The sequence below is a fragment of the Crotalus tigris genome, unplaced genomic scaffold (assembly GCF_016545835.1).
Source record: "Crotalus tigris isolate CLP2741 ecotype Arizona unplaced genomic scaffold, ASM1654583v1 scf7180000024423.372371, whole genome shotgun sequence".
Classification (NCBI taxonomy): domain Eukaryota; kingdom Metazoa; phylum Chordata; class Lepidosauria; order Squamata; family Viperidae; genus Crotalus; species Crotalus tigris.
The window spans coordinates 155,530-179,505 of record NW_024100590.1 but is presented as its reverse complement, the minus strand read 5'-3'; the positions used below and the strand labels follow the sequence as shown (position 1 = coordinate 179,505).

General features: G+C 41.4%; 2 protein-coding genes across 5 annotated transcripts; both read left to right on the top strand.

Annotated features, from left to right (window-relative positions):
• Positions 1-8,057: 8,057 nt before the first annotated feature.
• Positions 8,058-10,499, top strand: LOC120302133 (vomeronasal type-2 receptor 26-like). Its single transcript, XM_039330062.1, has one exon. It carries the CDS (start codon positions 8,910-8,912, stop codon positions 9,891-9,893), a length of 984 nt encoding a protein of 327 aa, XP_039185996.1. The 5' UTR covers positions 8,058-8,909; the 3' UTR covers positions 9,894-10,499.
• Positions 10,500-15,875: 5,376 nt separating this feature from the next.
• Positions 15,876-23,661, top strand: LOC120302131 (zinc finger protein 501-like). Of its 4 annotated transcripts, none has more exons than XM_039330052.1 (6): positions 15,876-15,951; positions 16,975-17,563; positions 17,708-17,840; positions 18,008-18,096; positions 18,576-18,702; positions 20,222-23,661. In XM_039330052.1, the coding sequence occupies exons 2-6, from the start codon at positions 17,153-17,155 to the stop codon at positions 21,814-21,816; spliced, it is 2,355 nt and encodes a 784-aa protein (XP_039185986.1). In that variant the 5' UTR covers positions 15,876-15,951; positions 16,975-17,152; the 3' UTR covers positions 21,817-23,661. The 4 variants fall into 4 exon arrangements, with proteins under 4 accessions (XP_039185986.1, XP_039185988.1, XP_039185987.1 ...); XM_039330054.1 differs by having other exon boundaries at positions 15,882-15,938; XM_039330053.1 differs by lacking the exon at positions 15,876-15,951 and adding an exon at positions 16,325-16,753.
• The last annotated feature ends 315 nt before the right edge of the window (positions 23,662-23,976 follow it).

The following is a 23,976-nucleotide window of genomic DNA, read 5'->3' as shown; positions in this document are numbered from 1 at the left end:
CAGGGGCCTCTCTTTAACCAACCAGTTATGTAAGTAGATCTCTGGGGTGGATTTTGTACTATTTTGCATGGAACTTGTTGTCACATGCACCCCAATTTTCCTTCCACCATGAGCAATGCTCAAGGAAAATCCTTCATTTATTTTTGTCTGCAAAGAAAAGGCTTAAATTGTATCAATCAATCAGAATAGAGCTGGAATGGACCTTGGAGTTTTCCTAGTCCAGCCCCCTGTTCAAGGAGACTCTGTACCATTGCAGACAAATGACTGTCCAGTCTCTTCTTAAAAGCCTCCAGTCATAGAGCACCCACAACGTCTGGAGGCGAGTGGTTCCACTGATTAATTGTTCTGTTAGGAAGTTGCTCCTTCATTCCATGTTGCTTCTCTCCTTGATTAGTTTCCATCCATCGTTTCTTATCTTGCCTTCTGGTGCTTTAGAAAATAAATTGTCTTCATGAAATGGTAGAGGTTCTCCTGCTTGAGCAAGGGGTCGGACTAGAAGACCTCCAAGGTCCCTTCCAGATTCTATTCTATTCTAGTCTGCATTCAATTCTATTCTGCATTCAATTCTATAATATTCTGCAGTCTATTATTCTCCATTCTATTCTATTTCCTATTCTGTTCTATTCTGTTCTATTTCCTATTCTATTCTATTCTATTCTATCCCATATTCTATTCTATTCTAATTCTATTCTATTCTATTCTATTCTATTCTATTCTATTCTATTCTATTCTATTTTGTGGTAGCCTCTCAAATACTGGAATACTGCTATCATGTCTCCCCTAGTCCTTCTTTTCTCTTGACTAGCCATACCCAGTTCCTGCAACAGTTCTTCATATGTATTATAATTATTGCTTCTAGTAATAGTAGCAAGGGTAGAGTTAGAATGCATCTGGAAGCCAACCTGTGCTTGAGTGCATGAATTGTGAAAATACTGAATGAATATTAAAGGTGGTTGTGGGTTTGTTTGCTTTGTTTTCTTTTGAAGCAAAGGTTATAATGCAAACTGGTACCTTCTGTCCTTTCTTTTTGCCATCCGTGAGATCAACCTGAATCCCCAGGTTTTGCCAAATGTCACCCTGGGTTATGAAATTTATGAGAACTATTATGATCCAGAGCTGACCGCTGATGGCCTGACAGACTTGCTCTCCACTGGACAGGCAAATGTTCCAAACTACATTTGTGGAAGAGAGAAGAGGCTGCTGGCTGTGATTGAAGGGACTGAGTCTGACATTTCCGAGCAGATTTCCACTATGTTGAGCCTCTACAAAATGCCACAGGTACGAATGGAGATGGGGAGAAAAGTCTGCCCGGGAATATCCCAGGATCATTGAAACAACATGTGGACAATCACTTAAATAAAGGTTGACTCAGCCTTCCATCCTTCCGAGGTAGGTAAAATGAGGACCCAGATTGTTGGGGGCAATGTAAATATATATATACATTGCTTATTGGTGTACACCGCTTAGAGAGTGCTTGCACTTAAAGCGGTATATAAGTCTCATAAATAAATAAATAAATAAATAAATAAATAAATAAATAAATAAATAAATATGAGCCAGCAGTGTGCTGCAGCTGCCAAAAAAGTCAACAAAGTTCTAGACAGCATTAACAGAGGGATAGACTCAAGATCACATAAAGTGTTGATACCACTTTATAATGTCTTGGTAAGGCCACACTTGGGATCCAGTTTTGGTCATCCACAGTGTAAAAAAAGATGTTGAGATTCTAGAAATAGTACGGAGAAGTGCAACAAAGATGATCAGGGGACTGGAGGCTAAAACATAAAGAACAGTTGCTGGAATTGGGTATGTCTAGTTTAATGAAAAGAAGGACTAGGGGTGACATGATAGCAGTGTTCCAATATCTCAGGGGTTGCCACAAAGAAGAGGGAGTCAAGCTATTTTCCAAAAGACCTGAGGGAAGGACAAGAAGCAATGGATGGAAACTAATCAAGGAGAGAAGCAACATAGAGCTAAGGAGAAATTTCCTGAAAGTTAGAACAATTAACCAGTGGACTACTTGCCTCCAGAAGTTATGAATGCTCCCACACTGAAAGTTTTAAAGAAGAGATTGGACAGCCATTTGTCTGAAATGGTATAGGTTTGTTTGTTTGTTTGCTTGAGCAGAGTGTTGGACTAGAAGACGACCAAGATCCCTTCCAACTCTGTTATTCTATTCTGTTCTGTTCTGTTCTGTTCTAGGCTAGGCTAGGCTAGGTTAGGCATGACAAGAAGCAATGGATGGAAACTAATCAAGGAGAGATGCAACCTAGAACTAAGGAGAAATTTCCTGACAGTTAGAACAATTAATCAGTGGAACGACTTGCCTCCAGAAGTTGTGAGTCTAGTCTAGCCTAGTTTAGTCTATCTTTTTCTTACTAGGTCAGTTATGGTTTTGTGTCTGAAACTCTGAATGATAAAAGCCATTTCCCATTCATATACCGGATGGTCCCCAAAGAACATTACTTGTACTGGGGAATTGCCAAGGTGCTCCACTATTTCGGATGGAATTGGATCGGTCTCCTTGCACCAGACACTGAGAATGGAAAAAGATTCCTACGGACTTTGAGCCCCATTTTAACAAGAAACACAATTTGTGTTGCCTTCTCGGTGAACATCCCAACATTGCCCTGGAAAATACGGCTATTGCCCAAAGAACCATTTCACTTGTGGAACAATGTCAGTGTTTTAATATATTATGGGGAATCCCGTCACTTCTACAGCTTGACATTTGCACTACAATCCTACGTTGAAAGGCACATCAAGCCTATTCTGGCAAAAATTTGGATCACCACAGCAATGTGGGACCTCACTCTGAACTTATCCCATGAAATACTGTCTTCTCAGCAAATCCGGGGGTTTTTCTCTTTCTTAATCCATACTGAAAAAAAAACACAAGTTTCTGAAACGTTTTTTGGCCCGATGCAAAATTTTGGCAGCATGGCTTTCAGTTGTTCATATTCCAGACACCTCTTTTCTGTGAAAGGAAGGATGAGGTGCTGCGAGAATGAGGAATTGGACACTCTGCGAAAAGAGGTGGTGGAAAAAACCCTCTCTCTGGATGGCTACGGTATTTACAACCTCGCCTGGGCAGTTGCTCGGGCTTCCCACGCTGCCTATTTATCCAGGTCCAAGCAAAAAGCAAAGAGGGAAAGATATCATCGTCTCATCCTTCAGACATGGCAGGTATTTCGCTTTCTTTAGAAATCCTGAAGGTATGATTTCAGGTTTCAAAGACATTTTAGACAGTATGGGGAAGTTAAGCTTTCTATTTTCTTCTTCCATTTTATGAGATTACGGGGGCAGGAAATCCTCCACTCCATCTCCTTTTTGGTAATTCCTGGGCTGGATACCAAAGGTGCTTTTTCACGAGGCAACTGGACTTTCATGTTTCCCTTTGAAGATGTTTTACTTTTCATCCACGAAGCTTCTTCAGCTCTGACTGGATGGTGGGGAATGGAAAGATTTATATTCCTTGCAGATAGCTGGTCATTTGCATTTGCATTGGGGAAAGAAAACAACCATAAACGCATGGCACAACATAGGAGAACAAACCAATCAGGATAAGATTCAGCAATCCAACTGCATTTAAAAGACAAAGGCCACTCTTTCAAAGACAGCAAAGTCCACATTTTGGACAGAGAGGACTACTGGTTTGAAAGTTGGGTCAAAGAGTTCATCTACGCCAAAATTTAACAGCCCTCCCTCAATAGAAGGGGAGAGATACGACATCATCTATCTTCTGTCTACAACACATTCCTTTCAGCAGTTCAAAGATGGTTCCACACCCACTGGCACTACTCAGGTGAGGCACTACCCTGAGAACACTGGTAAACCTCCAATTAGCATCAACGACTCTCTAAAAGGATGCAAATGACTAGCTATCTGGAAGGAATATAAATCTTTCCATTCTCCATCATCCAGTCAGAACTGAAGAAGCTTCTTGGATGAGAAGTGAAACGATTTCAAAGAAAAACAAGGAAATCCAGTTGCCTCTGGATTTGGGATAACTATAGCCTGGATGACTGACAATCTCCATAGACATTCTTGGGCTGGAGTTACATATGGCATAGTATCAATCACTTGATTCTACTCCATCACTAAATCATTTTAAAAAAAATCATCTCACTCTGCAAAGCAAATTTTGGGGGCATCTAAAACATCTTAGAGGCAAGGAATGGCTGAAATTTGCCTTCTGTCTCTCTGACCACTCCCATCACTATGGAGAGCTTCATAGTAGAATCCAACTCTACTTGGAGAACATCCTTTGTCCCAAAGATACTCTTTCATGAGGCAACTATAGTTTCTTGTTTTTCTTTGAAGATGTTTTGCTTCTCATCCAAGATGCTTCTTCAACTCTGACTGGATGGTGGGGAATGGAAAGATTTATGCTCCTTGCAGACAGCTGGTCATTTGCATTCTTTTAGAACATGCATTTCAAACTCGCAACATCACATGACGTCGTGTGATGTATCGCAACTTTTTCCCCATTGTCAGCAATGGGGTGGGCATGGTTTCGGCATGACGCATCCGGCCTGCTGGCTGGCAGTTTGACATGCCTGTTTTAGAGAGTTGTTGAGGCCACTTGGAGGTTTATCCGTGTCCTCAAAGTCACCTGAATATTGCAAATGGGTGTGGAGCCTTCTTGGAACTGCTGAAAGGACTATGTTGTAGACTGGAGATAGATGATATTGTGTCCCTCCCCCTCAGTTGAGAGAAGGGTGTTCAGTTTTGACAAGGCCTCTTTGACCCTTCTTTCAGTGGTCCTTTCCATCCAAAATGTGGACTTCGCTGTCTTCAAAAGAATGGCTTTTGTCTTTTAAATGCAGATGGACTGTTGAATCTTGTTCTGATAACATGACCTGGATGATGGAGAATCTCCATAGACATTTAGAATATCCTTCGATTTCCTCTTCCTTCATGTTGTTGTTTTTTTCTGCCATTGTAGCTTCATCCTTTCCTGGGAGATTCCCACTTCTACAATAATTGCATGGATGGAGTGTATCTAGATGAGAAAGGGGAGCTTGCTGCCAAATTTGATGCCACAAACTGGGTGTTCTTTCCTAATAAGACCTTTGGGGCAGTGAAATTTGGGAGGATAAATAAACCACAGAGGTCCCAAGACTTGGAATTCATCCTTGACCAGGAGGCCATGAATTGGTCCCAGCTGTTTAACCAGGTTAGCTGAAGCTGCCCATCTAAAGCCCTCCAACCTTTCTTTCATTCTTTCACCCAGTTGTGAAGTGGATAGCAAGTTGCTGGAGCTGGAATGAAGGGTTGCTTGAGGTCTCCTTCTTTCTATTTTTTTTAAATATTTTATTAATTTTTGACAATAACAATCTTTAGTGCTTTGTGAACAGTATGTTGTCTGAGTTCATATATTTAAAACAATCAATGATATTTAATTTCTACAATTAATCAATATGTTGGTAATATATTTCTTGATCCTCTCTTCTTCCTGTAACATTCTCCTTTTGTCTACATTAAACAAATATAATTCTTAATATTTTCAGTACATACCAAGTTGAATATAAACACTAGTTTAGTATTTATGCATACAATAATAACTTATAGCATATTTTTTAATCAGCTTGTTTCCATTGTATTTATAAAAGTCATCTTGTTAAATTATATATCCTGTTTTCAAGATTCTTATTGAAGCTTAATTTCCCCTCAGTATTCAGACCACTTTTATCAGTCATAATCTTCTCAAAATTCATTATCTTTAAATAGCCAAACTTTTCATTTAAAACTCTCTCAATGTTTTAACATTTCATATATTCTAAAAGTATTATACTAGTTATATATCTTATTCCTCTTACTATAGGGCCCCTTTACAAGCTTATCTAGTCTTTTGGCCATATTCCTATAATATTTAATCCTATAATATACCATCTAACAATCTTTCTCTAGGGCTTCTTTATATCCAAACTTTATATAAATCATATTTACCATATTCAAACAAGTGCTTAGTCATATAATATTCCATCTGATAAGTTGAATCATGTCTTTTGACTCCAACTGTGATCTTCTTTTGCTAGGTCGCTTTCCAAATCAGTAACTTTGGCTTGCCAGGTTGTATTTTTGTAAATATTATTGGGGACAAAAAAGACAAATCAAGTAAAGTATCAGGTTTTTGTCTCCCACATTTTGATGATTCTTTTGACAGTTCTTTAATCCATTTTGTTTGTTCTTCTTTTTTATCCTCAAATTTGTTTTGACATCCTGGAGGATAAAGCATCTTTTTTGTCTTCTTTATTATACTAAGGTTTTGCAGATTTTTTTTTGTTTGTATTAAATTGTAGTTTTCTTCATTTGTAGTTTTTCTATTTGTCACTTTCATTTAATTTATATTCTGTTATCTGATTTGTTTGTTCATTCTTTGTTGTCATTTTTGAGTGTTATTTAGTTGTACGTTTAAGTTAGAGATATGTTTGTTTATACTATCAAACTTATTTCTAATCTCATCATGGTTTGAAACAATTATCGTTTGAATCTGTCACAGCATTGTGTATATTTTCTCCTGGAATGTATTTGTTTGGTCTTGAGTCATTGTTCCTGCAGTTGTTTAAAACTCCAAACTGGGGTCTTTAGGAAAAGGTGTTAGGTAAGGTTTTCTATTACTTTTAGATAGGTATATAATATCCATTTTATCTCTCCTCTCTAAGTAGTTTTCCATCGGTGTCATAATCTTTTTAATTAGCTTTGTCAAACTAAAATCCAAACAGCCAAATCTTACGTAGTTCTTATTTTTATATAATGATTTTATAATCCAGTACATTTCCAATTGTCAAGGGACCACTGAAAACAATATTTTGTGGCAGTTCTTCTTTTCAGGGATCTTGTAATTATCAGCCAGTCAGGATTCAGTTCAAAGTATTTGACCATCTAAACGTTTTCCAGTAATTTCTCCTTTAGAAGATTAGCCAAAGGCCAAGATTTTTCTTTCTTTGCAAATAGTTCTTAGATTAAGATTTATATATAATTTCATCAATGCTTTTTCAGGTATAGAGTTTTAACAATTTTTTTAGCTTTCAAATTTATCCAAACTGTGGTATTTTATGTTTTTATTCCCCATAAGGGTTTAATTCGCCGCTTCCTTCTATAGAAGGGTGAGATGTAATCCCCTCCCCTCTCACTTTGGGAGGCTTCTTGCTTCCTGGGGAACTTTTCCAGGAAATCAGATATAAAATAGGAGAGAGAAGATCAAATTCCTCACCCAGTTTCAAGCACTTTGTTCACCATTGTGTTGGTTAGTGCCTTTGGACTTTGGCTGCAAGTAGCTTGGGCTGATCAACAAAATGTAACCAGCCTTTCTCCTGTTGGGTTAGAAAGCTTTCCCCAAATCGAATAAAACAACTGCCATCATTTCAGAATTGTTGGGGCAGCCTTCTTTTCTTTGCCGCCTCTCCTGGGCGACTTAGAACCATTTAGGGTCCTCTGGCAGGGCGAAACTAGCCACGGGGTGAGGAGGTCCGCGATCCTGCGACCGGGCACCATGTGCACAAAAGCGGAAGTTTTGGGGTCTCCTTCTTTCTAAAAGATGTTGCTGGGCTCTTTGGATTAAAAAAGGGGGGGCTGGATCATTGGATGGGACCCTTTAGTCAAGAGGTATATCTGGGTTTATCCAGATTCAAATGCTAGTTGGATCTTCTTCCTTGTGTTCTTACTTTATAAAGCAAGCTATGATTGAACAATTGCTGTCAGCAGCTTGTGAACAAAACTGCCTTGGTTAGTTGTAGTTAAAACAGCAAAGTTAGGTGATTCCAAAGGTCAAGATGTAGAACCGAGAATTCTACTAACATTTAGCAATAGCAATAGCAGTAGCACTTAGGCTTATATAGCACTTCACAGTGCTTTCTGGCCCTAAGTGGTTTACAGAGTCAGTATCGTATCCCCAACAATCTGTCTCCTCATTTTACTGACCTTGGAAGGATGGATGGCTGAGTCAAGCTTGAGCCAATGAAAATCGAACTGCAGGCAGCTGGCAGTCAGCAGAAATAGCCTGAGCAGGGGGTTGGACTAGAAGACCTCCAACGTCCCTTCCAACTCTGTTATTCTATTCTGTTCCGTTCCTGTCCAGTCCAGTCCAATCCAGTCTAGTCTAGTCTGGCTTATCCTAAAAAAAACCCCAAAACAATCCAGCATAACCTCTTTCTTGACAGAAAGAGACACAGGGTACGGATGAGCAGACCTATTATGAACATGTCATGATGGTGTCCACCCCCAATCATCTCTGATTGATGCTGTTTCTTTTTTCCGTCAGTCCCTTCCCCGCTCCAGGTGTACCATAAATTGTCAGCCTGGCCAAGCCAAGGTGGTCTTAGAAGGAAGGTCTGTTTGCTGCTATGGGTGTATCTTGTGTGCAGAAGGAACCATCTCCACTCAGGAAGGTAGGAGACACACCAGGGGGAGAGGCAGGTCTTGGAATGATGGGGCAAGAAGCATTTCCATTCAAGGATATTTGGAAGCAAACTTGCAAGCCTTAAACAAAGAGCCTCATGGATGATGGCAGAAAGTATTAGGTAAACAGAGGAAAGCTAACAGATTTGGGTGCAGATCTCGAGAAAGGATGCCCAGTAGCACACCAGATAAATCTTTGAAAAAGGGATATGGTTGAGACATTGAAGTTCTCAATTGCCAGGATATGGATTTGTATACATTTGGGGATTAAGCTATCTGATGATATAGCTCTTAAGAAGCTCTTCACCTTCTTGGGACCTTCCTCTCCATTCCAGCCAGCTTATTTCTACTCCTGCCTTCACCAAGCCCTTTTTGTTAACATTGGCTATTTTCCTTCCTTATTTTTACTAGGGAGTTTACAAGGCATTTTTTTTTCCTTTACAGACCTGGATTTTGAGGAACAATATCTTAGCCATAACATTATTTATAGATAGTATTCAAAAGGAATGTTTTATTATGAGCATGTAAAATTAATATTTGAGGTCTTGCCTCTCTTTTCCCCAGATGCAGAGAAGTGTGCAAGATGTCCCCAAAATCATCATTCAAATAAAGGCCAAACCAAATGCATCCCCAAAAATATAACCTTCTTGTCATACACAGAAGACTTGGGAATGATTCTGACTTCCTTTGCCATCTTCTTATCTTTGGTCACTGCCTTCGTCTTAGCAATCTTCATCAAATTCTTAGAAACTCCCATAGTCAAGGCCAACAACCGGGACCTCTCCTACCTTCTCCTGGTCTCTCTCCTGTTGTCCTTCTTGACTTCCCTCCTTTTCATTGGTTGTCCAAGGGCAGCCACCTGCCTTCTCAGGCAAACATCCTTCAGCATCATCTTCTCCATTGCTGTCTCTTCTATCTTGGCCAAAACTATCATGGTGGTGCTGGCCTTCCTGGCCACAAAGCCTGGGAACGTGGTGAGGAGATGGCTGGGAAAGACTCTGGCCAACTTCATTGTCCTTTCTTGCTCTGGTCTCCAAGTTGTCATCTGCATCATCTGGCTGGAAGTTTCACCCCCGTTCCCTGAGTCTGACATGCACTCTCAGACTGAGCAGATTGTCCTGCAGTGCAATGAAGGTTCTGTCGCTATGTTTTATGTTGCCCTCAGCTATATGGGCTTCCTGGCTGCCATCTGCTTTGTGGTGGCTTTCCTAGCCAGGAACTTGCCTGGGGCCTTCAACGAAGCCAAGCTGATCACCTTTAGCATACTAGTCTTCTGCAGTGTTTGGGTCTCCTTTGTGCCCGCCTACCTGAGTACAAAGGGGAAATACATGGTGGCTGTGCAGGTCTTCTCCATCTTGGCCTCCAGTACTGGATTGTTGGGCTGTATCTTCATCCCCAAGTGCTACATTATTATTCTGAGGCCAGATCTGAATACAAAGGAGCATCTAACGGCAAACAGTAAAGATGGCTTGAAAGTGAATGCAAAATAACCTGACAATTCTCATAAATTTCTCGAAATCATTTGAGAACTTTGGTGATTTTGTTGGTAGCACTCTATGGCTTTCACCACTGGAGGAAGTGCATATGATCAAATGTCTCTAGAATTCTATTAGAACAGGTTTATCTGATTTTGCTCTCTTTTAAGGAAGATGGACAGTGACCAGAGCTTTGTCTTCTCACCCTCTGCCTAACAACTGATCTGATAATCCACTATGAAGGCAACATTAAAATGTTAAAATACTTTTCAAACATTAAATAAATACTTTTTCAAACATTAAAACTTAATTCATCTGAAAGCATTTTTACATGTTGATTGGATTTTAAGTTACAAATGTGTTGATATAGTTGTGGGAGAAAATTTAGGAAATTCTAATAGTTAAAAATGTAAATATGATGTTGAACGAACCCCCTTAAATATGGAAGGTGACATTTATGACAATCCTGTGACTCAGTCAGGAAAAGTATTTTATATACAATAGATGGAAAACATTTCCTTGCTTCTATGTTGTGATCAATTTTTAAAAAAATACCTTTATACAGGTAGTCCTCCATTTAAGACTGCAATTGAGACCAACATTTATGTTGCTGAGTGAGAAATTTTTTAAGTGAGTTTTGCCTCATTTTACAACTTTTCTTGCCACGTGTTAAGCTAATCACTGCAGTTGTTAAATTAATAACACTGTTAAGTGAGTCTGGCTTTTCCATTTACTTCGCTTGTCAGATGGTCGCAAAAGGAAATCACATGACCCTGGGACACTGCAACCATCATAAATGTGAACCAATTATCAAGCATCCAAATGTAAATCACATAACCATGGAGATGCTGCAATGGTCATAAGTATGAAGAGCAGTCATAAGTCACTTTTTCAGTGCCTTTATAACTTCGGTCACTAAATGAACTGCTGTAAGTCAAGGTCTACCTGTATTCCAAAAGTGAAAAGATGGAAGAATATGTTTCTATATGGTCTAGATGTAATAATAAATTGACGGAATAAATTAATGTTATATTAATAATATATGAAACTTATTTTTCCCTTTTTCCAAGTTTTTTCCTGCCTATATATTCAGTTTCTTTCAGTTATTATAAGGTATGCGTACTTTTTGTTTTATTGCAAAATGTCTGACTTATTATATTTTTCATTCTATGTGTTCGTTATATGTATGTGTATGTACATATGTGCATGTGTCTGTGGAGAGAGAGAGAGAGAGAGAGAGAGAGAGAGAGAGAGAGAGAGATAGGGGGAGAGGGAGAGAGAGATTTGATGTCCAGCACAGCAGTAATGAAACTTACGGAGTTGTTTTAGAAAAATAGCTTCTTAATTTGATTAATTTCCCTTCATATCTTGCATTTTTGTTGTCCTATCCATCACCCACTTTGGATTTTATGCTGATCATTTTTTCACATCAAATTCCACTTAGTAATCTGCTGAACAATACTCCTGTCTAACCACTTACAACTGGAAGGAGCTATTTTGTACCTCATCTTCTGAAAAGTACAGAAACCCATTGAAAGCTTTCCTGTTTAGAAACAGTTCTTCCTTAGAGGAGAACTACAAGTTGTCCTTGAGTTACCATCACTCATTCAGTAACCATTCCAAGTTATGACAGTGATGAATGGGGGGGGACTTACGACTAGTTGCGGCCAACACAGGGTCCCCACAATCAAGTGATTGCAATTTGGGCATTTGGCAACCAGCAATCAGATGTCCACAGAGATTCTCAGTAATCCAGGTCATGGTTGTCCCAAAGGTGCTTCTTTCAAAGGGCAAATGGACTTTATTTTGCTAGAATATGTTTTGCATGTCATCAAGAAGCTTCTTCAGTTCTGACTGAATGGTGGAGAATGGAAGGATTTAAATTCCTTGCAGTCATATAGTTATTGGGCTCAGTCTTCATTTTTTTTCTGGAAATCCTTTTATACTCCTGTAGCATTCAAAGGTTCTACATTTAGGCAAGAAAAACCAAATGTAGACAAGAAAAACCAAATGTACAGGTATAGTATAGGGGGTACCTTGCTCAATAGTAATAACTGTGAGAGGGATCTCGGAGTCCTAGTAGACAATCACTTAAATATGAACCAGCAGTGTGCTTGCAGCTGCCAAAAAAGCAAACACAGTGCTGGGCTGCATTAACAGAGGGATAGAATCAAGATCACATGAAGTATTAATACCACTATACAGTGCCTTGGTAAGGCCACACTTGGAATACTGCATCCAGTTTTGGTCACCGTGATGTAAAAAAGATGCTGAGACTCTAGAAAGAGTACAGAGAAGAGCGACAAAGATGATTAGGGGACTGGAGGCTAAAACATATAAGGAACGGTTGCTGCAATTGGGGATGTCTAGTTTAACGAAGAGAAAGACGAGGGGGGACATGATAGCAGTGTTCCAATTATCTCAGGGGCTGCCAAAAGAAGAGGGAGTCAAGCTATTTTCCAAGGCGCCTGAAGGCAGGACAAGAAGCAACGGATGGAAACTGATCAAGGAGAGAAGCAACTTAGAACGAAGGAGAAACTTCCTGACAGTTAGAACAATTAACCAATGGAACAACCTGCCTCCAGAAGCGGTGAATGCTCCAACACTGGAAGTTTTTAAGAAGAGACTGGACAGCCATTTGTCTGAAATGGTGTACAGTTCCTGCCTGAGCAGTGGGTTGGACTAGATGACCTCCAAGATCCCTTCCAACTTTATTATTATTATTATTATCCCAAAGTGCATAACTAAATGTCTATGGAGATTTTCAGTCATTCAAGTCATGGTTGTCCCAGAGGTGCTTTCTTTCAAAAGGCAACTGGACTTTCTTGTTTTGCTTCTCATCCAAGAAGTTTCTTCAGTTCTGACTGAATGGTGGAGAATGGAAGGATTTATATTCCTTGCAGTCATATGGTCATTAGTTCTCCCAAAGTGCACAGCTAAATGTCTATGGAGATTATCCATAGATAGACTACCTGGCAGAGGATATATCTAGGTCATGAAGCACTGTTATAAGTTTAAATTACACTAGAAACTGTTTCTCAACCTTGGCATTTTCAACTCCCAGAATTCCCCTTCAGCACTAAGAAACACTGTACTCTAAGTTGGTGAGAAAAAAGGACACATCAATGAAGATATATCAATATCAAACAATTGTTATTGTATGTAAAGATTGTCAAAAGAAGCATCCTGGCAACTTTAAGTGTAAAAGAAAGAGACAAAGAACTGGTTTTGATGGTTAATTGTCCATTAAATTCTCGTCAATAAACAAGGTGGCTTTAGTAAAGGAATGTCACAAGAGAATTTCAAATATTTGAGACCAGAATGACAATGCACTTATGTGATTGGCCTAGATCAGGAAAACCCAGATTTCAGTATAGAAAGGAGACATTTAAATTAGCAGGATATTTTAGAACTGTGGTCGCGAACCTATAGCATGCGTGTCAGAAGCGGCACTCAGAACCCTCTCTGTGGGCACATTGCCCCCACCCTACCTCCCCATGGAGTCGCCCCAAAGCGTAGCCCATACAGAGCTGTACAGCTAAGGACATGGCAGCTGGGCAGCAGGGATAAAACTCCGCCCTCGTGCCCCATCATGCACAGTTGGTGCTGCGGGGCGCGGGCGGAGGGCATGGCCGCCATGGCACTGCTGGGCTGCCTGGACAATCTGTGGTGGGCCATGGAGGTGGTGAGCGGCCCTGTGGGTGGGCGGGGTGGTGGGCAGGGCAGGGGACAGGGTGGGGGCAGAGCAGGCAGGACAAGGGCGGAGCAAGGGCGGTGGTGGAGCAGGATGGGGCTAGTTTTGGGGCACTCGGTCCCTAAAAGATTTGCCATCACTGTTCTAAAATATGAGCAGAGTCCATGTCAGGTCTGACAAAGTAAATCTTATCAAGAAACACTAAGTAATTGGAGACAGTTCAAATAATTGTTTTTAGTAAAACTATGAACATTGGACTATGCTGCAATCATGAAGTTCCTATGTTTTAGAGTTCCTTTACAGCAAAGACAGTTTAGTGAAACACCATAGACAAAGAAAATACTTTTGCAGCTGATAAGAAAAGAATGTGATCCAGTCTATACTTGCTCTAAAATATGACTGCCTGTTTAAGCTTGGTGCAAATTTTGCTGCTAAAAGCTATGGTATCTATAATATAAACAAATCTAAAACATTGTAAAATATTACAATAGTGGCCTTGTTACCTTCTGCTTCACCACACTCCTGGGTACTCCTCTCTTTAAGTTCCTTATGATTACTTCTTCCAAAAAAAGGATTGTTATGAAAATGGCAGGTACTTACCTAGCCGTTATGGCAAAAGGCAATGATACTTGATTTTAAATTCCAAAATTGGGAGTACAGCACATCTCTCTTCTGGCTTTGGTATATCTTCTCCATTTCTACAGCATACATATATCCTGTTTCAATGCCCTTCTTGTACGAGTAAACTTTTAAATCAATAGAACTATCCAAGCAAAGGACAGTGAATCATAGGACAGAGAAAAAATCCAGATGAGATGTAGCACTTAAGCTCTCACACATACTTCTAAATACTCTTTTCCTTCATCAGCAGATTCAAGAGAAAACTTCTCTGCTTCAACACCCTTCACTCCCTGGTCCTTTGACCAATATCTGGCGGACATATTGGCCTATTAGTTCATTGTTAGGCCAGGACCCCGCATTCGGTCACTCTCTTTTTCAGTTTGAGCCCTTCCTCATATGCCTCCCTTGTCCCTCAGTGTTTCTATGAAGGAAATATTTATGAGGGCAACACCATTTCTACCATCACCTTGTTCGTTGACTAATAATTGATGGCCATGATGGCCATATTGGCCTATTGCAGTGGTAGCAAACCTATGGCACGGGTGCCAGAGGTGGCACTCAGAGCCCTCTCTGAGGGCACACGTGCCATCGCCCCAGTCTTAGGCCAGCTGGGTTTTATAAAACCTTTTCACTTGCCGTGTGGAAAAAAAAAATCAATCAATCATGCAAAGTTGGAATTGATTGATTGAACTTTTTAGTCCAACCCAGTCTGCCATTACCACCCCAGCCATGCCTAGCCAATGGGCCACACCCACCCGGGACAATGCATAAGTGGGTTTTTGGTTGCAGTTTGGGCATTTGGTCTCTAAAAGGTTTGCCATCACTGGCCTATTGGTTTGTTTTTAGGTTAGAACCTGTCCTGAATCACCCTCTTCTCCCCTCAGCGTTGCCAGTGAGATGTCTTCTGACAGCCCCTTCAGGACCCCTGTGGTTCATTGTTAGGTCAGGACCCCACATTTGGTCACTCTCTTTTTCAGCTTGAGCACTTCTACATATGCCTCTCTTGTCCCTCAGTGTTTTTATTAAGAAAACATGAGGGAAGCTCCATTTCTCCCGCTGCTTTGTCCGTTGACCAATAATTGATGGCCATATTGGCCTACTGGTTCGTTTTTAGGCCAGAATCTCTCGTGAATCGCCCTCCCCTCCGCGTTGCCAGTGAGGCGTATTCTGACAGCCTCTGCCTCCCAAACCCCTTCAGGACCCCTCTATTCTCCCTGAGGGAGTCCTTCCTGCTGCTCCCCCTAACTTCTAGCGTCACCCTGCGAATGAGGTTTTGCGGTCCTGCCCGCCTCCCCTCCACCCCGCCTCTTTTGAGCGGGTTTAAAAAGCCGCTCCGTCTGAGGGAACTAACGGAAGCGAGAGAAAAAGTGAACCCGGATCAATACTGGGGGGGGGGGACAACAATAACCCAGCAGCCGAGCAACCTCGGCCTGAGGGAAACTGAGGAGAGCGCAGAAACCGCCGCTGCCGCCAAAAATCCCCAAACCTTCGAGTGGGCAATGGGCAGCCCAGTTTGCATAGTAACCGCAGTCTGCATAGCAACCGCATAGCAACCGCAACCGCCTTCAACCGCGCTGCACTCCCGTTGGCCAATCGTCCGCCCCCTCGGACCAATCCCGGCCCGGCTGCGGGAGGCGGGATCCTCGAGGAGATCCTCGGACGATTGGGCGGCTCGGCTGTCCTGCTTGAAGGCTGGGCGTGGGCGGAGTCGGAAGAGGGAGCCCCTCTCCCGAAGCTTTTGAGGGGTGAGTGGTGCAGGTGAGGCCGTGATGCGGGGTCCGCTCTGGATATCGGCGGGGGAATCTCCTACTCTAGTTCGGACGGAGCAAGCAGGCTGCCACTCCCTCTCTGCTCGCTGACACGTGTGGATCCGGAGTGACTGTGACTCCTCCCGGGGAGGCAGAAACGGCGCGTCCCCTGCTGCCCCTTCCCCGCCAGAGTCCCACCGCCTCCCGCCCCACCCTCGCTGTAGATCCAGGAAAGGAGCTCCAGTACTGTGATTAGTGTTTGCGTGTGTGTGTGTGTGTGTGTGTGTGTGTGTGTGTGTGATATCTATATCTGGATAGATATCTAGATAGCTATAGATATATAGAGAATATGTGTGTGTGTGTGTATTATACACACACACACACACACGTATACATAGAGAGAGAGAGAATGAATATGTGAGTGCATATATATGTATGGTTATATATTTATTGTCTTTTGAGAGCGGACGTCAGAATTTTCATTTTTTAAATGTGTGCCAGTGTGTTCACAGAAAAAAGTGGCAATAAAGATTAACAAATATTGCAGCCCTCCAGCCTCCCTGGAGCGCCACTTGGGAGCCTTGAAGCCGCTCCAAGCTGGAAGATGGCTGAGTTGGGGGAGTTGCTGTGTTGGATCTGCCCAACAGCCCCTCCGATATGAATGAAAAATACCCTCATTCATGAATCTTTTGTGTTCATAGTGGCTCTAAGGGATGGCTTGAAAGACAGGAGATTCTCAACAAGGAAGGAAGTTTCCAATACAGTGATGTTTATGGAGATTTTTGGTCATCCAAGTCACGGTTGTCCCAAAGGTGCTTTTTTTTTCCCCCAAAAAGGCAACTTCACTTTCTTTGTTTTTGCTTGAAGATGTTTCACTTCTCATCCAAGAAGCTTCTTCAATTTTTCCGAAGCTTCTTATGAAGAGACACAAAATGTCTTTAAGTAAAAACAAAGGAAGTCCAGTAGCCTTTTGAAAAAAAAAAGCACCTTTGGGACAATACAGTGATGGTCTTTTCCATTATTTACCTTGTAGGTTAGGAATACTAGGCAGCTGGTGCCTCAACAAGAGTCAAGCAATAAAGATGTTAAATTCTTCCTTACAATTTTTATGAAATTCTGGTCTTGAAAATAAAAGAATAAAATTCCAGTCCTGAGAACAAAAGAAGCTTGAAAGACTTACACTCTGAGTTGCAGCTGAGCCCAGAGGGAAAATGATCCAAGGAAAAGCAGCTTGGGAAGAACTGGCAGTTTGTGATTCTCTTCATATGGAAAACAGTGCAGTAATCCAAGGAAAGGCAGGACTGAAGATCCAGAATGAAGAAACAGTCATTTTCTGTGCAAAGAGACAGCCCTTCAGGGAGTTCCATTACCAAGATGCTGAGGGTCCCCGAGGACTCTGCAGCCGCCTGCATCACTTTTGCCATCAATGGCTGAAGCCAGAAAAGCACACAAAAGCCCAGATGCTGGACATGGTGGTGCTGGAGCAATTCCTAGCCATCATGCCACCGGAGATGGGGAACTGGGTGCGGGAATGCAAAGCCGAGACCAGTTCCCAGGCAGTGGCTCTGGCTGAAGGTTTCCTTCTGAGCCAGGCAGAGAAGAAGGAACAAGGAGAAATGCAGGTTGGTTCAAAGGGATGGGTAGGAAAATTATTCCAATCTTAAATATTTGAGGCATTTTTACATGGCACCGCCCAAATGCTTTTGAAGCAGAGTTGTTCTGTGTTCCCACATGTAACTCATGCCCTTCTTTGCTGCTCTCCACAGCTGCAGCTGGAGACATCCTTCCTGGAGTTAATCACAGAGGTTCCTGAGGCAAGAAAGGATCCAGTCAATCTTTGTCAGAACAATTTCCATGGGCAAATCTCTCCAAAGGATCTAAATCAGGACTTGTCTCCAGGTAAGGGAGGACTCTTTTTGAGGCAGTGAAGTTCTTCCTCAGAGGGTTTTCATTCCTGTTCTTATAAAGTGAATGGCCCTGTGTGCTTCAGTGATATTTGTTTCTATTTTACCTCTGAATTTATAAAGGATTCTTTTAAAAAAAATCAATTTCCTCCCATCTTTCAGTTGCAGAGGACAGAGTCATATACCAGCTGGTGGTAGAAAAAACATCTCTTTCTAATGAAGCAGAAACCAATGTTGGGCTTCCAGGGCAGGTAGGAGGAAAATTTCATGTGCCCCCAAAAGTGCAAATATGATTAAGGCAAGAAGTATCCATTTTATCTCTCTCCCCCCCCCCTCCCCTCCCCTCAAAGTCAACCTCTGTTCCAATGTGAGACCCTTTCCTCTTCTGGAAATCTACTTGGCTTGTCCTTCTCTTGATCAGCTGCTTTTGAATAAAAGCTGGAGCAGCTCTGGAGGATGGAAGGCAGAGCTGGAACTGATGGTTCGAGAATGAGTTTGTGATTTGGGCATCCAGGGGCACCGAGTCCTGGGAGGTGCAGTGAATTTAATCAACCTTTGGGACCCAGCTGGTACCAAAAGATGATGGAGAATGAAATCTTTCCCTGTAGCCCCTCACATTCTGAAACCAGCCAGGAAAACATTTGTGAATTTCACTGCTTCGTGGGTTTCTGAGAAAACTTTATTTTCCTCAGTTTTTCTATTAGTAAGAAACTTTTCCTTCCTCTTTCAGGGTCCCATATCCTTCAAGGAGTTGTTTGTCTTCTTTACGAAGGAGGAGTGGGACCTGCTGGATCCCAAAGAGAAAGCTTTGCATGGAGAAGTCATGCTGGAGACATCTTGGAATGTAGCTTCTCTGTGTAAGAATTCCTCTATCCAAATATGGTGTTTTTTAATTGGAAGCCATCTGTTTTATGGTTCCTTCTAAAGTATTCTGCGCCTGAGATACCAGGCTGGCCATTTGAATCTGTGAGCTACAATCCAGACAGCAAGTTTCAAATAGACAGTCTACCTGTTAATATTTGATGCTGATTTGTTGGAGGTGGTACGCTCTAGTCTTGGTCTTTACTGACCTTCAAGCATACGTATCTTCCATATTGGATGTTCTGTGTTCAACCTTTTGACTATGCAGTGCATTTAGCTTTGCATAGACTGACCAGTAGCTTTCAGGAAGGGAGATCTTAACAGGAGCTACACAGGTATGTATTCCTTTTTTCTACATGCTCTCATACTCGAGAATAGAGGTAGTCCTCACTTAAAAAGCCACCTGTTTATTTATGAGACTTATATACCACTTTAAGTGCAAGCACTCTCTAAGCGGTGTACACCAGTTAAGCAATGTATATATATATATATATTTACATTGCCCCCAACAATCTGGGTCCTCATTTTACCTACCCCGGAAGGATGGAAGGCTGAGTCAACCTTGAGCCGGTGAGATTTGAACCGCTGACCTGCTGAACACAGTCAGCTAAAGTGGCCTGCAGTACTGCACTCTAACTGCTGCGCCACGTCGGCTCAAGTTCAGCAATTCTTCAGAGTTACAATGGTGCTGAAAAAAGGTATGCTCAACCAGTCCCCAAAATGATGGCCATTGTTCTGCCCCCACAATCACATGATCAAAATCCACAATAGTTCCCACATACACAGCTATCTCTCCCCTTTATATCTTTTTGGCCCCTTGTACTCTGTGGCCCCTGCCTCCCTAGATCATCCTTGCTGTCTTCTTGCTCCCACTGCTGGCCAAGCATAGCCAACGTGGTCCTTTACAAAGTAGCTGCTGGCTGTATAAGGCCTTCTCCAGGTTGTGCACAGCTATTTCCTCCTGAGACCTAAAGAAAATGGCCTCATATGCCGGCAGGCACCTTGTGAAGAGCTGAAAGTTGATAGTGGTTTTGATTCTTTAATTTGGAGCAAACGTGTCTGGGGATTCATGATGGGGGATACAAAATGATGCACTGCATAAAAGATATAAATTTAAAAAATGTTTCTTACTCAGGGTATTAGAACTTGGGTTTCCTCCATTAAATGTAAACATTTGATTGATTGATTGATTGACTGACTGACTTACAGACTGAGAACACATAGATTTTCTCCATATGATCTGGATTTTGAGGTCTTCTGGCCATACACTCATTGCCACTATAAATAAATCCATCCACTTTATTATGGTTGTACTTTTCTTCATGCGAAGAAGACTATAACCTAATTTTCCAGCAGCAGACCCAGGTTTTTGCCTATGTCTGAAATAGAATAATTTGAATCTGGTTGTTTGTATTGTTTGATTTCTTGGTTGCCCATGATATTTTCATGAGTCTTTTCTATGAGAAAGAGAAGAAACAATTTTTTTTTCCACTGTTTTTTCTCTCTCTCAATCAGGCAATGAGAAGAAGATTTACCAGGAACCAGAAGACACACTTTTACAGGTTTTTAAGGTTGAAGTGGGAGAAGAAACCTTCTCAAATCATTGGCAACCAAAAAGTGAAGATGGAATCCAATTAAATAATCAACAGGAAATGAACCATCCCCCTTTATGTCTGGAAATCTATGATTTGCTGACCCAAGATGATCTTAATAGAGAGAGGATGGGGCAGTATTTAGGCTTTGATAAAATATTTGAAGAACAATCAAACTTCTCTCACCCATGTGAATGGACACAGGAAAGGAACAGGTATGGTCAGAATTCCCCATCTTATTGGGGGGATGAGATGGAGAAAAAAACATTAGAATGTAAGGATTGTGAAAACAACTACCTCCGCAAACCTATTTCCCATAAAAAGAATCACTTTGAAGAGAATCCATACAAATGTATCATTTGTGGAAGGAACTTTGCAAGGAATGATAAATTTATCACCCATTTAAGGATTCATACAGGGGAGAAACCATATAAATGCACAGAGTGTGGAAAGAGTTTCACAAGGAACGATAAACTTATTGCCCACATTAGAGTTCATACAGGGGAGAAGCCATATAAATGCACAGAGTGTGAAAAGAGCTTCACAAGGAATGATAAGCTTGTCAACCATATCAGAATCCACACAGGGGAGAAACCTTATGAATGCTTGGAGTGTGGAAAGAGATTCACAAAGAGTACAGATCTTACTTCCCATAAAAGGATCCACACAGGGGAGAGACCCTACAAATGCACAGAGTGTGGAAAGAGCTACAGTCACTCTAGTAATCTGAGCACCCATAAGAGTATCCACAAAAAGGAGAAACCACATAAATGCACGGATTGTGGAAAGAGCTTCATAAGGAGCACAGATCTTACTTCCCATAAAAGGATCCACACAGGAGAGAAACCACATCAGTGCATGGAGTGCAGTAAGAGCTTCACTCACTACAATACGCTTACTTCCCATAAAACCATCCATACAGGGGAGAAATCATATAAATGTATGGAATGTGGAAAGAGCTTCAGGACAAACAGTTCCCTAACTTCCCACAAAAGGATCCACACAGGTGAGAAGCCATATAAATGCATGGAGTGTGGAAGTAGCTTCAGGACAAGCAGTTATCTTACTTCCCATAAAAGAATCCACACAGGAGAAAAACCCTATCAATGCCCGGATTGTGGAAAGAGCTTCAATCTTTCTAGCACCTTTGCTTTCCATAAAGCGGTCCATACAGGGGAAAAACCCTATCAGTGCATGGACTGTGGAAAGAGCTTCAATCATCCTAGCACCCTCACTTCCCACAAAAGGACCCACACAGGAGAGAAACCCTATCAATGCACAGAGTGTGGAAAGAGTTTCAGTCACCCTAGCACCCTCACTTCCCACAAAAGGATCCACACAGGAGAGAAACCTTATCAATGTGTAGAGTGTGGAAAGACTTTCAATCACTCCAGCAATCTTGCTTCCCATAAAAGGATCCACACAGGGCAACGAAAATATAAGTGCCTAGCATGTGGAAAGGGTTTCACTCAGAGTTCTCACCTTATTTCCCATCAAAAAATCCACAGTGAAGATTAACTATACAAATGCATAAATGGCGGTAAGAGCTTTCATTTTTGGGGTCTGATCTGATCACCCATGAAGGAAATGGCAAGGAAAATTAACTGGAGTGTGTGATGATTCATTTTAGTTTCCCTCAAAAAGGAGATATCTGCATATATTCGCTTCTGATTTTCTTATCTGATCGCACCTGGCTTTTGAGGATGAACAATATCCTATGTTTCAAATAGTGGTTGTGCTCAAGAGGAAATCAAAATTTGATTTTTCAAGCAGTATGAACATCAGCATATTAAGAATATACATTTTCTCTTTAGTATTTTTAATGATTTTTCATGTTAAGTATTACAAGTGAATTTTGAGAGCCACATTCAAATTTTTCAAGGGCCCACTGGGATCCTTCTCTGCCTATGAGAGTGCAGTTTACTCTGAGCTCTCAGATGATAGGTTTGATTCTGGTTTGAATTTTTTTTTTCTCCCAAATGATGTACCCATTACCTTATACATACTATTTTAATGAAAGATGTTATTAAATGTAAATAAAAACCTAACAGAAACTAATATAAAGTAAAAAAAATAGAAAAATCAAAGAGAAAGTTAAAAGTGCAAGAACAAAAGAAAAATTGAAAAATGAGACATAGAAGACGTTTCCTCTTTTTTCCTCCCTTTTCACTCTCCTTCCCTTCTTCCTATCATGCTGGATGCTGACAGGTGGGGGGCAGGATGCGAGTGGCCAAGTGCGAAGGGACTGGAACAGGGTGTCTCATTTTTCCATTGAACTCGCTGCAAGTTTCCCATAATAACTTTGCTAATGGAAAGGTGACAAGGAGCATCAGCTATCATATCAGCTACTACCAAGCTCCCTGTGGACTCGTGGGAAGCTGTCGGGGAATATTGAAAAGGAAGATCATGTCACTGCAGCTGACCATGGTAGCACTGAAAAGCAGTGCAGTGGCACTGAAATGACAGATTTCCCCTCAAATTTAATTCCCTTGGAAGTAATGGGTCTTGACATTCTGTAAATTAGCCCATATGAGAAACCATTGTTGACAAAGCTTTGGCCTATGACGCAGCGTATCACCCAGTTGTGTTTTGCCATTTCAGGTGTGGCTCGGTATGAATAACAACAGTCCAGGTATTTGCCTTGATATACTTTTACACGTTTATTCAGCTGAATAAAGACAGGTCCCTCTAAGGAAGAGGGAACCCTGAACACATTTTGACACTCATATTTCTATGTTTGCTACATTGTCCATTTCTCCACCCAGAACCATTGGCACACTCCACCCAGACAAGTTGGCAGACTTTAGATAAGCTAAAGAAGTACAAAAATAGTCATTTGCCTCCCTTGAAGGTTTTCCAAGGACATTAGGTGTTATCTCAGGTGTTTCCCAAGGAATTTCCCATGACCTTGAAGGCCTGCAAAGGCAATGATGATATAGTCACATATGCTCCTTCACGGCTGTCAACAGAGACACTAGATTCCTGGTCAACAGTTGAAGGTTACAAAGTATCAGATGTGAGAGTTTTAGTAATATACTAGACTGTTAAAGTCCGTGTGATGGCTCAGCAGTTAAAGATACCAAGCTGATAGCCAGGGTTTGAGACCTGAACGTTGCATGATGGGATGAGCTCCCACTGATTGCCCCACCTCCTGCCCACCTAGCAGTTTGAAAGCATGCAAATGTGAGTAGATTAATAGGTACCACTGAAGTGGGAAGGTAAAAGCATTCCATGTGCTTTTGGCATATAGCCATGCTGGCCACATGACCATGAAAATGTCAACGCTGCAAATATTGTATATTCTTGCTTTTGACAATATGCAGAACTGTCTGGTATGTATGGGGTTAATACAGAGCAGAAGGGGGGCTGGGGGTAAAGCCCGGGAAAGAAAGAGGAAGGAAACCTTTGACCTTCACACTAATTGGATAATGTGATATATGACGGCTAATTTAGGGAGGGAACATGCTGATAATTTAACTGTTCAGAGGAAGAGAACTTAGATCTTAGCATCCTCTGTTATGCCTGTGCCAACATTTTGTAACAATAAATGACTTTTAGGAAAATAAATGCCTGGAAGTCCTGCCTGGAAGTTCTTTGAAGTGTTTCATTAGCCAGAACCATAACAAATGTATTTGGACAACACTGGTTTCCTCAGCCAACAAACAGAGATGAGCACTA

Coding starts and splice junctions, on each gene's coding strand:
- LOC120302131 (XM_039330052.1), top strand. CDS start 17,153: ATGATCCAAGGAAAAGCAGCTTGGGAAGAACTGGCAGTTTGTGATTCT. Junction 17,564..17,707: donor AGGAACAAGGAGAAATGCAG/GTTGGTTCAAAG, acceptor TGCTCTCCACAG/CTGCAGCTGGAGACATCCTT. Junction 18,703..20,221: donor TTGGAATGTAGCTTCTCTGT/GTAAGAATTCCT, acceptor TCTCTCAATCAG/GCAATGAGAAGAAGATTTAC.
- LOC120302133 (XM_039330062.1), top strand. CDS start 8,910: ATGTTTTATTATGAGCATGTAAAATTAATATTTGAGGTCTTGCCTCTC.